Source organism: Pelophylax lessonae, assembly GCF_965119305.1.
Source record: "Pelophylax lessonae genome assembly, chromosome: 1".
Classification (NCBI taxonomy): Eukaryota; Metazoa; Chordata; class Amphibia; order Anura; family Ranidae; genus Pelophylax; species Pelophylax lessonae.
The window spans coordinates 294,747,901-294,761,884 of record NC_138768.1 but is presented as its reverse complement, the minus strand read 5'-3'; the positions used below and the strand labels follow the sequence as shown (position 1 = coordinate 294,761,884).

Sequence of the window (13,984 nt, the reverse complement as noted above, 5' to 3'; positions counted from 1 at the left end):
TCGGAGTGCAACAGCAGCTTATTCCTGTACCCCTAGACTTACCTGACTTTACGTTTTGCAGTGTGGATGAGCCCCGCTGCTAGGATATCTTTTTTTTTTTTTTTCTGGTGTCTAGAGTTGGGCTTTATGCATACATACAAGGTATGAAAGTGTAAGTGATTAATCATTGAAACATACATTTGTTATTTATTTCAGTATCCTCCACCGCTGATTCCTCCTCGAGGAGAGGTGAATGCAGCTGATGCATTTGACATTGGCTCCTTTGATGAAGAGGACACAAAAGGCATTAAGGTATGTTATATCATAGGTGATCTACCATGAATGGCAAGTTCTAAAGCTGCTGCATTCACAGTGGTAAGAAAAAATATACTAGGTATATTACACGCGCCAAAGGAGGGAGGTCTGTATAAGGACCCAGTGTACGTGTTATATAAATTAGATAAATAAAGTAAAGGTGCGTGATAATTTTAATATTAATGCAGCTGCTATATTAAAGTGCGAGTGCTAGTATTGAAAAAATGGTAATCACAAAATGTGATAACCTATAGCGCTTGCTGAATTATAACACTCTGAGTGATGAAAATAGAACACTTCTATGACACAAGTGATAATAAATAAATACTGTGCGTCTTAAATTCTAAAAATATTCAATGGATATTAACTAAAGTTCATGTGCACAAAAAATTAATATATATATGATAAAAGCAGTCCTCGTAAAAAATGTCCACCAAAGTGAAAATTGGGGATAAAAAATTATAATAAACACTGTGAAATAATAAAGGTGAACAGTCCAAAATGATTGCATAAAAGTGCAGGTGCTTCTTCCTTTTCTTCCATAGATATCCCTTCACCGTGGAAGTATATAAATTGCAAACTCACCAGACAGTGTGGGTCCTATATGCCTTACGGCATTAGGACCAATCATGCTCGAAAAGATCCTCTCCAGGTCCGGGTTCGCTCCCCCCTGGAAATTGAAGCTGCCCCTCTGCAGTACCACTCCACTATGGTTAAGCTTCAGAAACAGGTATATCTCCTCCAGCCACAGTGCGCCTCCTTGGGATAAAGCTCCCCCTGCAGATCACCTCCAATCACGGGTGTATGACAAAGGAAAAAAAGATGGATAGTGCAGTATTGTTTTCAAATGGTTTAATAATGCACACACCCCGGACACTCCAAAAAATATATAAAAATATATAAAATATACAATCCCAGTGAGATGATAAAAAGCAGGTGATATACACATCAAAAAGGGCTTGATAAAACCAACTGGTGAGGCAGACGTGAATAATTAGTCCATAAAATCCAAAAAACAAACAAACAAGACCGTCATACACGTGAGCTACAAGTGGAGAGCGGTAGTTCCGGCTTGCTTTCCACTAAGCCCGTATGACGTCACGATGTGCGTTCCACGCGTTTCGTCATTGGCTAGACGTCTTCAGAGGTGGAGTCTCACGTCTGGCCCAGATCTTTTATATTGGAGCTGCCGCTCTGCACTCCGCCCCACTCCGCCCATATCCTCTACCCGGAACTGGACGCACGTCCATGTCCCCACACCAATAATTATACATTAATGTGCTTTATTGTTCCTATATTGCATATTATACCATCATGCAAAACTTATCCTTATTTCGGATTTCATACTTATACATTTGTAATACATCGTAACATCGGCTATCTATCATAGGCATATATCAATAAATAATTATGCAATACCATAAATTACGGTGCCTGGAACTCTTATTAATTATAATTTCAAATATGTTGGGATGCTTATATATAGGTTTATTTCCTCATGATATTAAAAAAACTTTTATTAAATACGGTTAAAATACTACATCAGTAATATGGATAATTTATTAGGGGTTGCGTGCTATATAATTAAATATTAATTTTAAAACATTCGTGGACATACAATATATAATTTTATAATTAACTATAATTAATTATATATTGTATGTCCACGAATGTTTTAAAATTAATATTTAATTATATATCACGCAACCCCTAATAAATTATCCATATTACTGATGTAGTATTTTAACCGTATTTAATAAAAGTTTTTTTAATATCATGAGGAAATAAACCTATATATAAGCATCCCAACATATTTGTAATTATAATTAATAAAAGTTCCAGGTACCGTAATTTATGGTATTGCATAATTATTTATTAATATATATGCCTATGATAGATAGCCGATGTTACGATGTATTACAAATGTATAAGTATGAAATCCGAAATAAGGATAAGTTTTGCATGATGGTATAATATGCAATATAGGAACAATAAATCACATTAATGTATAATTATTGGTGTGAGGACACAGACATGCGTCCAGTTCCGGGTAGAGGATATGGGCGGAGTGCAGAGCGGCAGCTCCAATATAAAAGATCTGGGCCAGACGTGAGACTCCACCTCTGAAGACGTCTAGCCAATGACAAAACGCGTTAAGTGGAACGCACGTCGTGACGTCATACGGGCTTAGTGGAACGCAAGCCGGAACTACCGCTCTCCACTTGTAGCTCACGTGTATGACGGTCTTGTTTGTTTGTTTTTTGGATTTTATGGACTAATTTTTCACGTCTGCCTCACCAGTTGGTTTTATCAAGCCCTTTTTGATGTGTCTATCACCTGCTTTTTATCATCTCACTGGGATTGTATATTTTATATATTTTTTGGAGTGTCCGGGGTGTGTGCATTATTAAACCATTTGAAAACAATACTGGACTATCCGGCTTTTATTCCTTTGTCATACACCCATGATTGGAGGTGATCTGCAGGGGGAGCTTTATCCCAAGGAGGCGCACTGTGGCTGGAGGAGATATACCTGTTTCTGAAGCTTAACCGTAGTGGAGTGGTACTGCAGAAGGGCAGCTTCAATTTCCAGGGGGGAGCGAACCCAGACCTGGAGAGGATCTTTTCAAGCACGATTGGTCCTAATGCCGTAAGGCATACAGGACCCACACTGTCTGGTGAGTTTGCAATTTATATACTTTCACGGTGAAGGGATATCTAGGGAAGAAAAGGAAGAAGCACCAGCACTTTTATGCAATAAATTTGGACTGTTCACCTTTAATATTTCACAGTGTTTATTATAATTTTTTATCACCAATTTTCACTTTGGTGGACATTTTTTTACGAGGACTAATATATATATATACATTTTTTGTGCACATGAACTTTAGTTAATATCCATTGAATATTTTTAGAATTTAAGATGCACAGTATTTATTTATTATCACTTGTGTCATAGAAGTGTTCTATTTTCATCACTCAGAGTATTATAATTCAGCAAGCGCTATAGGTTATCACATTTTGTGATTAGCATTCACAGTGGTGGCTGCTTTATTTGGTTTGAACCAGCCAGTAAGTCTGTTGATTTTCGACAGAAGAAGCTGTCCTGCAAATTAATCAGGTTAGTGTTGAGACCATATGTGTACACAGCCTATTGCATTAGGGTGTGCACCTCAAAGCAAACACACGTGTGTGCGTGTGTGTGTGTGTGTGTGTGTGTGTATATATGTATATATATATATATATATATATATATATATATATATATATATATAGTGATTGACCGACATCGTTTTTTTTTTTAATGCCAATACTGATATCGATATTGTGGTCATCGGATATTGGTATCGGACGATATTTTCGGACATGTAAAAAACATTTTCTTTTTTTTTTCTACAGGTACTCCTTGTGGAGGGATCTGGGGGTCTAAAAGACCCCCAAACCCCTCCTCGGCACTGAAAAGCATTCAAAACGCCAAGTTTGGCTGTTTTGAATGCTGTCAGTTTTTTTAATTCGGCGTCATGACATCACTTCTGGGTTTTTTACTTGGAGACATGGGTCTTCTCAGCTGCATCGGTTGTCATTACAAGTCAGCCTACCGTCGCCTATGGACACCGGTACTGGGGTTATGCCTCTAGCTGCAGGCATCACCCCGGTACATGCACTTTCCCTGAATATCGGCAATATCGGTAACCTCAGGGGCCGATTCCGATATATCGGGGAAAGTGCATTTCGGCCCCCAATATATTGGTGTTGCTGATAATCGGTCGATCCCTAATAAATATATATATATATATATATATATATATTTGTCCCCAGCGCCAGCATGTTTATTAAGGGAAGCCGGCTGTGACTCCTTGTGTCCTCAGAGCTGGCATTTCATTGTGCATGTGTGAGCTGGCTGTGCTTTGTGAATGGTCCCACAGCCTTCTGGGACCTGTTTAAAATCAATAAAGTAAGCACTGGTCCCAGTTTATGTTTGTAGTAAATACAATCCTCAGCATATAATATCAACAATAAATTAATAAAATTGTGCGAAGTGCTTAGATAAAGTCAGGAGTATATAAGCTTATACCAAATCCTTAACATGAAACATTTCATGTTAAGGATTTGATTTAAGCTTATATATACTCCTGGCTTCATCTGAGCACTCTCGCACTTTAAATTTTATTGATTTTTTGTTGATATTATATGCTGAGGATTGTATTCACTACAAACTTACACTAGGACCAGCGCTTACTTTATTGATTTTAAACCCTATTTTTTGTGTGCACACACAACAAAAAAGAGGCAGCAGGTCATTTCCACATTATTAATTGAATATATTTGGCGCCTTCACTTCTACTACCCACTTCTGGGACCTGTGACATGTCCCAGAAGGCTGCAGGCAAGGAAAGGAGGGCCATCAGAGTACGAAAGGGAGCGGATACCTGTTAAAACTTGCCCCTGTAAAGTTTGATAAAGTTAGTTTCCTAGCACTTAGTTTACTGCTTTCAGTGCTGCTGGCTCCTGTTCTGTTAGTGCTGTTTCCCTGAACTTCACAGAAAGGGGTTAACAGTGGACAGTGTAGTCTGGAGTCAGGCCTGCTAGCTGGGACAAGGGAAGAGGAGCAGGGCAGCGCTATGCCATCCTAGGCTATATGTTTTTACTGATGCACACAGTGTAAGGAGACACAACCCTAGTCCCTGCTGTGCAAGCGTAGCCCCATAGGCTGCTGTAAGAGCTACCCTGAAACAGTAAACATGGGCCAGCAGTCATGGCACAAGCTTAACTACTCCCTGCATCATTATAGAGTGACAAACGGGTGGGCGGGAACCCTATTGTTCTAGGAGGACTTCATATGATGTCTTCCCGAAAACGTGCCTCGTGCGGCCGCTCTGGCATGATCTATCACCTGCTCTGTCTGACCAATAACTATACCAGCCTGATGCCAGTGTCATGTGCTAGCTCTCACCAATCACAGCAAGACCACATGACCTTTGTAAATTATGAATGGCTTCTTTTCATGTCATTCATTGTATACAATTGTGTTGCTAGCTTTGATTAGTCACAGTGATCACATGGTACAGATAGGGCAAATCACAGCCCATTTGTACCATGTAATAAACTGTGACCAATCACAGCTAATCACAACAATAGACAGTGTCTACACACTGTCATTCAGTAAAAATATTTGCTTATAGCAGTGAAATTAAAAAAAAGTGAAATGTAAAAATAAAAAACCTGATCCACTCCTCAGAGTTGTACAGTGTTACTATGGTAACACTGGATTGCTCTGTTCACAGTATGTTAAAAAAAATGTCATACTGTCACCAGTCCATTTCCCTGGTTTTCCTTTATTTTCCCAAAAAAGTGACAAAAAATTACAACTTCAAAAAATAAGTCACGCCTCCTACTAATTACCTGTCTACTTTCCAAAAAGGGTAATTTGGGGGCTATTTGTACTGTCCTGGCATTTTCGTGCCTCAAGAAATGAGATCACCAGGATTGATCAATTTGCAGATATATACCATAGTTTATGGACTCTATAACTTTCCTACAGACTAAATTCTGTGGACTCATTTGGGGTTTTTTCACCAAAGAAATGTAGCCGAATATAATTTGGCCTAATTTTTATTAGGAAAGATTACTTGTTTGCAAAATGTTATAACAGAAACGAAGAAAAACATATTTTTTTCAAAATTGTTGACATTTTTTTTTAGTTCGTTTAGCAAAAAAAAAAAACCAAATGGTGATTAAATACCACCAAAAGAAAGCTCTATTTGTGTGAAACAAATGACAAAAATGTCATATGGGTACAGACTTGCATGACCCCGCAATTGTTATTTAACTACTTGCCGCCCGCCCGCTGTCAATTGACGGCGGAGCGGTGCAACCATTATCCTGGGAAGACGTCATATGACGTGATCCCAGGAAACAGGGCAGGCACGCGATCGCGTGCCCGCCACTTTGCACTGCCGGTGTCAGGGTGTCCCCGGGACACCCCCCGTCACCGGCAGGGGGGAAACAGCCAATGGGCGTGGCTGTTTCCCACGTGATCGGCTGTGTTCCAATGACACAGCCGATCACAATGGAGGCGCCCGGGAGATGACCGCGCATGCGCGATCGGGAGCGCGCAGCGCGGTCATGTCAGTGGCACTGTGTTCCGTAGGAACACAGCTGGCACCGGCAGTAGTAAACAGTCACTGACAGTGACTGTTTACTATGTGATCAGCTGTGAATCCATTCACAGCCGATCACAAAATGTAAACAAAGAGCAGTAACTCATTGTTACTAGCTCTTCTCCCCTCATACAGTTTCCAGTGTGAGGGGAGAAGAGCTAGAAACAGTGAGTTACTGCTCTGTGTACCTGTAAAAAGTAAAATCACACTAAAATCACATTAATAAAGGTCCCCACACAGTCCTCAGCCCCCCCCCAATGTCACCCAACAGTCACCTCATCAGTGCCCAGAAATCGACACCCATAACGTTCACATGTGAGCGTAGCGATCGCAGGCAGAATCACCGCGATTCTGCCCGCGATCCGGAAATCATTGCAATTTGCGGGACGCCTGTGCGTTGCCCGTTTTTTGCAATAGCACCCCAAACGCTGTGCGATGTTGCCGCCATTTCCGCCTGCCGAATCGCGGTAACATCGCGCAAACAACGCATGACGCCCAAAAAAGGTACAAGAGCTTCTTTGGGGCGTCATGCGTTGTTTGCGGGATGTTACCTCAATTCGGCAGGCGGAAATCGCAGCAACATCGCACAGCGTTTGGGGTGCTATTGCAAATCACAGGCAACACACAGGCGTCCCGCAATTTGCAATGATTTCTGGATCGCGGGCAGAATCGCAGTGATTCTGCCCATGATCGCTACGCTCACATGTGAACATAGCCTAAAGTTCACCGGTCACCAGAGACTGCCATCAGTACCGCCGTGCACCATCACCTGTCACCCATCAGTGACCATCGCCCATCACCTGTCACCCCATCAATCACCATCACCTGTCACCCCATCAGTCATCGTCATCTGTCACCCTATCAATCATCGTCACTTGTCACCCCATCAGTGATCGTCACTTGTCACCCCATCAATCATCGTCACATGTCACCCCGTCAGTGATTGTCATCTGTCACCCCATCAATCATCGTCACTTGTCACCTCATCAATCATCGTCACCTGTCACCTCATCAATCTTTGTCACCTGTCACCCCATCAATCTTTGTCACCTGTCACCCCATCAGTCATCGTCACCTGTCACCCCATCAGTCATTGTCACCTGTCACCCCATCAGTCATCGTCACCTGTCACCCCATCAGTCATTGTCACCTGTCACCCCATCAGTCATCGTCACCTGTCACCCCTTCAGTCATCGTCACCTGTTTGCCATATACATGCAATCACTTACTGACCGCCTAACGACTACATGTGTCGGCCATTAAAAGCTAAATACTGGGGTTATGGCAGCAGATAGCTCCCATAACCCCGGTATTTTTTGAAACGGCGGGCGGTCAGCTTTCAGATAAGGGTGGTCCCACTGGTGGATTCGCCGCGGAATTACCCTTAAGGTGCAGGGGAAGAGGTGCCCCTCCTGCCGCGTCCCAGACGTTTTCCCAGCTTACTGGACCCGCCGGCAGCGGGGAAAACTATCCGGTCCCGGATCCTCAGAGACAGGAAGTCGAGTGAGGGCAAGATGGCCCTCACTCGACTCTATGGTCTTGGAGGACCGGAGCTACGTCAAGACGTTGCCTAGCAACCAGTTTAAAGGGCCGCTTTTTTTTTTCTTTTTTTTTTTCCTCTTTCAACAATTTTTTTTTTTTTTTTTCTTTTTTAGTGTAGTTGTGAGGTGTGAGGTCTTTTTGACCCCAGATCTCACAATAAAGAGGACCTGTCATGCCTATTTCTATTACAAGGGATGTTTACATTCCTTGTAATAGGAATAAAAATGATCAAAACATTTTTTTTTTAAACTGTGTAAAAATAAAAAAATAATAAATAAAATAAATAGGAAAAAAAAAAATTAAAGCGAAGCGCCCTGTCCCCGTTAGCTCGCGCGCAGAAGCAAACGCATACGCAAGTCCCGCCCACACATGTAAACGGTGTTCAAACCATACATGTGAGGTATCGCCGCGATCGTTAGAGCGAGAGCAATAATTTGAGCCCTAGACCTCCTCTGTAACTCTAAGCTAGTAACCTGCAGAAATTTTTAAAATGTTGCCTATGGGGATTTTTAAGTACCAATGTTTGGCGCCATTCTGTGAGCATGCGCAATTTTGAAGCATGACATGTTGGGTATCTAATTACTCAGCGTAACATTATCTTTCACATTATGGAAAAAAATTGGGCTAAATTTACTGTTTTCTTATTTTTTAGTTGAAAAAAGTGAATTTTTTTCAAAAAAAAAACGCATTTGGAAGACTGCTGCGCAAATATTGTGTGATAAAAAATATTGCAACGATCTCCATTTTATTCTCTAGAGTCTCTGCTAAAAAAAAATATATAATGTTTGGGGGTTCTAAGTAGTTTTCTAGCAAAAAAAATGATTATAGCTTGTAAACACCAAGTGTCAAAAATAGGCCCAGTCTTAAAGTGGATAAATTGACAACTTTGTGTAAAGCGCTACTTGGATGTTAGGCCTATGTATGTGGCCAGGCTGTGAAAAAGTGTTACACATGTGGTATCGCCTCAGGAGGAATAGCAGAATGTATTTTGGGGTGCAATTTTTGCTATGTACATGCTATGTGTTAGAAATATTGCATAAATGGACAGCTTTGTGTAAAAAAATGTGTTTTCATTTTCTTTCCACATTTTCCAAAAACTTGTGGAAAAAAATGACATATTCAAAAGACTCATTATGCCTCAAAAATTATACGTTGGGCTGTTTGCTTTCCAAAATGGGGTCATTTTATGGGGGTTTCCATTGTCCTGGTGCTCCAGGGCCTTCAAAAGTACGATAGGTTGTCAGGAAATTATATGTGTAATTTGTGCTCCTAGAATGCCGGACGGTACTACTTGGATGTTAGGCCTCTGTATGTGGCCAGGCTGTGAAAAAGTCTCACACGTGGTATCGCCATACTCAGGAGGAGTAGTAGAATGCGTTTTTGGGTGTAGTTGCAAGTATACATATGCTGTGTGAGAGAAATAACCTGTTAATACGTCAATTTGTAAAAAAAAAAAAAATCTTCATTTTGCAAAGAGTTGTGGGAAAAAATGACAACTTCAAAAAATTCACCATGCCCCTTTATTAAATACCTTGGAATGTCTACTTTCCAAAAAGGGGTCATTTGGGGGGTATTTGTACTTTCCTGACTTTTTAGTGTCTCAAGAAATGAGATAGGCCTTCAGTAAATCAGGTGTGGTCAAGTGTGATCAATTTTCAATGATTAGCACCATAACTTGTGGACTCTACAACTTTCACAAAGACCAAATAATATACACTTATTTGGGTTATTTTTACCAAAGATAAGTAGCAGTATAAATTTTGGCCAAAATTTGTGAAGAAAAATTACTCATTTGCTAAATTTTATGACAGAAACAAAGAAAAATGCGTTTTTTCACAATATTTTCAGTTTATTTTTATTTATAGCACAAAAAATAAAAAACCCAGTAGTGAATAAATACCATCAAAAGAAAGCTCTATTTGTGTGAAAAAAAGGACACAAATTTTTTATGGGTACAGTGTTGCATGACGGAGTAATTGTCATTCAAAGTGTGAGAGCGCTGAAAGCTGAAAATCAGTCTGGGCAGGAAGGGGGTGAAAGTGCACTGCAGGCAAGTGGTTAAGGTGCGACCGCTCTGAAACCTGAAAATTGGCCTGGGCGGGAAGTGCCCGATATTGAAGTGGTTAAAATGGAACATAGGCAAGGGATAAAGAAAATAGATACTCAGTAAGTGATTAAATCAGCTGCTGAATGTGCTTGAAGTGGTTGTTAAGCCACTATATTATATTTATACCATCCCATCTGTTCTATAACGATATGTGTTCCAGTGCCTGTGCTGTATAAAATCTATGCCGATTTGTACCTTATCTCAGAGCGTCTCCCCGGCTCTCTTCTCCCCGGCTGACAGCTATAGCAGGAGGGGTCAAGAACTCCCGGTGACGTCCACTTGGGAAGGAGAAGAGGAACAGAGAGCCGAGGAGTCACGCGAGTGCCGGGAGATGCTCTGAGATAAGGTAGAAAGCGGAATCGTTTTTAATACAGCACAGGCACTGGGACATATATTGTTATATAACAGATGGGTTGGTATAATTATAATAATGTTTTTTTTTTATAGCAGCAGGAGCGGAGAGGCAGGCAGTGTCTTGTGGTGACAGGCAGGGGGGAGAGCAGAGAGAAGACCGAGACATTTAAACTGACCATGGTGTCAGGGCTGAGCAGCCATGATAAACCATGGTCGGTTTACAGGGGGGAGGGCAGAACCAGGCAGGATCAGCCAGGTATTTAAGGGTTTACAGGGGGCCAAATGACACAGCACAAGCACTGTACTGTATAACATGTTTGAAGGGAACAGGATCTTTTTTTTTTTTTTAGGGTAACAAACACTTTAATATTTTTGAGGGTTTAATACTACTTTAACAAAAAAAAAAGGTCATAGCAAGGGTATACAGGTTTATATAAACTCATTTGATTTAAAACCTCAACGTGTAAATAAGGTAAAAAATATGTCAACCCTAAAGTTCATATTCCTGATATGTGCCTGCTGTACCATGTACTTGTATGAAAAAAAAGTATCCTCTTGTCTTTGTAATGCTTCCTTTGTGGGAAATTCCTGATGATCCTGCCAGTCCCTCTGCTTTCCTATTAAAAACTGACCACACTAGGTCAGGGGAGAACAGTGTGGTCAGTTTTCTGGCTGTGCTGAGAACTCTGCTTGATCTTCTCCAATGATCAGACTTGTCTTGACGCCTCACCCCGTCCAGCACAGCCATTTACTGGGAAAACGAGTGTTCTGCTGCTTCTCCTCCCCAGCTCTCTAAGATCTGTATGCAGCTGAGAACAGAGCTTATATGATCACTTATAAAAAAGATATTTGTAATAGATTTTTATATGCATACAGAAAAGTTTTGCCTTTCATTTTTATTTTCAACTGAATGGGTTGTTTTACAAGGTGAGGGTTTACATATGCTTTAAAGTGTTTAGTGTTTTTATAGTAAATATTTTCCATGAGCAATAAGAAATACATAATATACAGTGGGTACGGAAAGTATTCAGACCCCCTTAAATTTTTCACTCTTTGTTATATTGCAGCCATTTGCTAAAATCATTTAAGTTCATTCTTCTTCCTCATGAATGTACACACAGCTCCCCATATTGACGGAAAAACACAGAATTGTTGACATTGTTGCAGATTTATTAAAAAAGAAAAACTGAAATATCACATGGTCCTAAGTATTCAGACCCTTTGCTGTGACACTCATATATTTAACTCAGGTGCTTTCCATTTCTTCTGATCATCCTTGAGATGGTTCTACACCTTCATTTGAGTCCAGCTGTGTTTGATTATACTGATTGGTTTTGATTAGGAAAGCCACACACCTGTCTATATAAGACCTTCCAGATCACAATGCATGTCAGAGCAAATGAGAATCATGAGGTCAAAGGAACTGCCTGAAGAGCTCAGAGACAGAATTGTGGCAAGGCACAGATCTGGCCAAGGTTACAAAAAGATTTCTGCTGCACTTAAGGTTCCTAAGAGCACAGTGGCCTCCATAATCCTCAAATGGAAGACGTTTGGGATGACCAGAACCCTTCCTAGAGCTGGCCGTCCGGCCAAACTGAGCTATCAGGGGAGAAGAGCCTTGGTGAGAGAGGTAAAGAAGAACCCAAAGATCACTGTGGCTGAGCTCCAGAGATGCAGTCAGGAGATGGGAGAAAGTTGTAGAAAGTCAACCATCACTGCAGCCCTCCACCAGTCGGGGCTTTATGGCAGAGTGGCCCGACGGAAGCCTCTCCTCAGTGTAAGACACATGAAAGCCCGCATGGAGTTTTCTAAAAAACACCTGAAGGACTCCAAGATGGTGAGAAATAAGATTCTCTGGTCTGATGAGACCAAAATAGAACTTTTTGGCCTTAATTCTAAGCGGTATGTGTGGAGAAAACCAGGCACTGCTCATCACCTGTCCAATACAGTCCCAACAGTGAAGCATGGTGGTGGCAGCATCATGCTGTGGGGGTGTTTTTCAGCTGCAGGGACAGAACGACTGGTTGCAATCGAGGGAAAGATGAATGCGGCCAAGTACAGGGATATCCTGGACAAAAACCTTCTCCAGAGTGCTCTGGACCTCAGACTGGGCCGAAGGTTTACCTTCCAACAAGACAATGACCCTAAGCACACAGCTAAAATAACGAAGGAGTGGCTTCACAACAACTCCGTGACTGTTCTTGAATGGCCCAGCCAGAGCCCTGACTTAAACCCAATTGAGCATCTCTGGAGAGACCTAAAAATGGCTGTCCACCAACGTTTACCATCCAACCTGACAGAACTGGAGAGGATCTGCAAGGAGGAATGGCAGAGGATCCCCAAATCCAGGTGTGAAAGACTTGTTGCATCTTTCCCAAAAAGACTCCTGGCTGTATTAGATCAAAAGGGGGCTTCTACTAAATACTGAGCAAAGGGTCTGAATACTTAGGACCATGTGATATTTCAGTTTTTCTTTTTTAATAAATCTGCAACAATGTCAACAATTCTGTGTTTTTCTGTCAGTATGGGGTGCTATGTGTACATTCATGAGGAAGAAGAATGAACCTAAATGATTTTAGAAAATGGCTGCAATATAACAAAGAGTGAAAAATTTAAGGGGGTCTGAATACTTTCCGTACCCACTGTAATGTTGTACCATGCTCCATCTATGTGTAATCAAATAGCTGGACTGTTACATTTATCCCTGATTTACCCTGTGTGTAACACATTACATTTTCTTCTTTTTTTTTTTTTTTAGTTGCTTGATAGCGATCAGGAGCTGTACAAGAACTTCCCTTTGGTTATATCTGAGCGCTGGCAACAAGAAGTAGCAGAAACGGTTTATGAAGCTGTCAATGCAGATACTGATAAGATTGAAGCCCGAAAAAGAGCCAAAAACAAGCAGCTAGGACATGAAGAAGGTAAAGATTGTTGCTATGGTTTTCAGGATACAAAAATGTAGTCTAAAAATTTGAATTCATACATGTAGGATAGTTATTAATACTGTTGATAGTGTGTTGATACTCCTTGAAAGTGTGCAGTATGACTTTTAGAGGAAAGGTTACTTTTCACTCCTAATTCACTATTCCTGCATAGCATTGTGCAAATCAAGTGTGTAATACTGAAATAATATATAATATACACAGTTGATAAAAACTTAAATCTGCTTGGGCAAAGGTAACTTAAATGCCCCTTGTCATTTAACCAGTTTCAGTACTAGTTTCAGTATTATTCATAGTAATAGGAAACACAAGGGTAATATAAGGACACTGAATTTCAAAAGAGCCGACTTCCCAAAACTGCGCTCTTTGCTAGAAAATATCAAATGGGATAGTACCCTAGGAACACAGAGGAAAAAGGGGGGTGTTTCAAGAAAATACTAAACAAAGGGATTGGCCAGTGCATTCCAAAAGGGAAAAAATTTAAAAGAGCAAAAGCAAACCCTGAGTGGCTAAACTCCAACATAAAGTGGCATATTAATACAAAAGAAAAGGCATTCAAAAAATACAAAGTTGAGGGGTTATTA

At 40.8% G+C, this 13,984-nt stretch overlaps 1 protein-coding gene across 1 annotated transcript in view; it reads left to right on the top strand.

Annotated features, from left to right (window-relative positions):
* Window positions 1–13,984, top strand: part of GRK3 (G protein-coupled receptor kinase 3) — a 539,783-nt gene that overhangs the window by 498,477 nt on the left and 27,322 nt on the right. Inside the window, exons 17-18 of the mRNA XM_082258195.1 lie at window positions 196–291; window positions 13,217–13,379. Of these exons, the coding sequence (XP_082114321.1) occupies window positions 196–291; window positions 13,217–13,379 (259 nt within the window). The remainder of the gene's footprint in view (window positions 1–195; window positions 292–13,216; window positions 13,380–13,984) is intronic.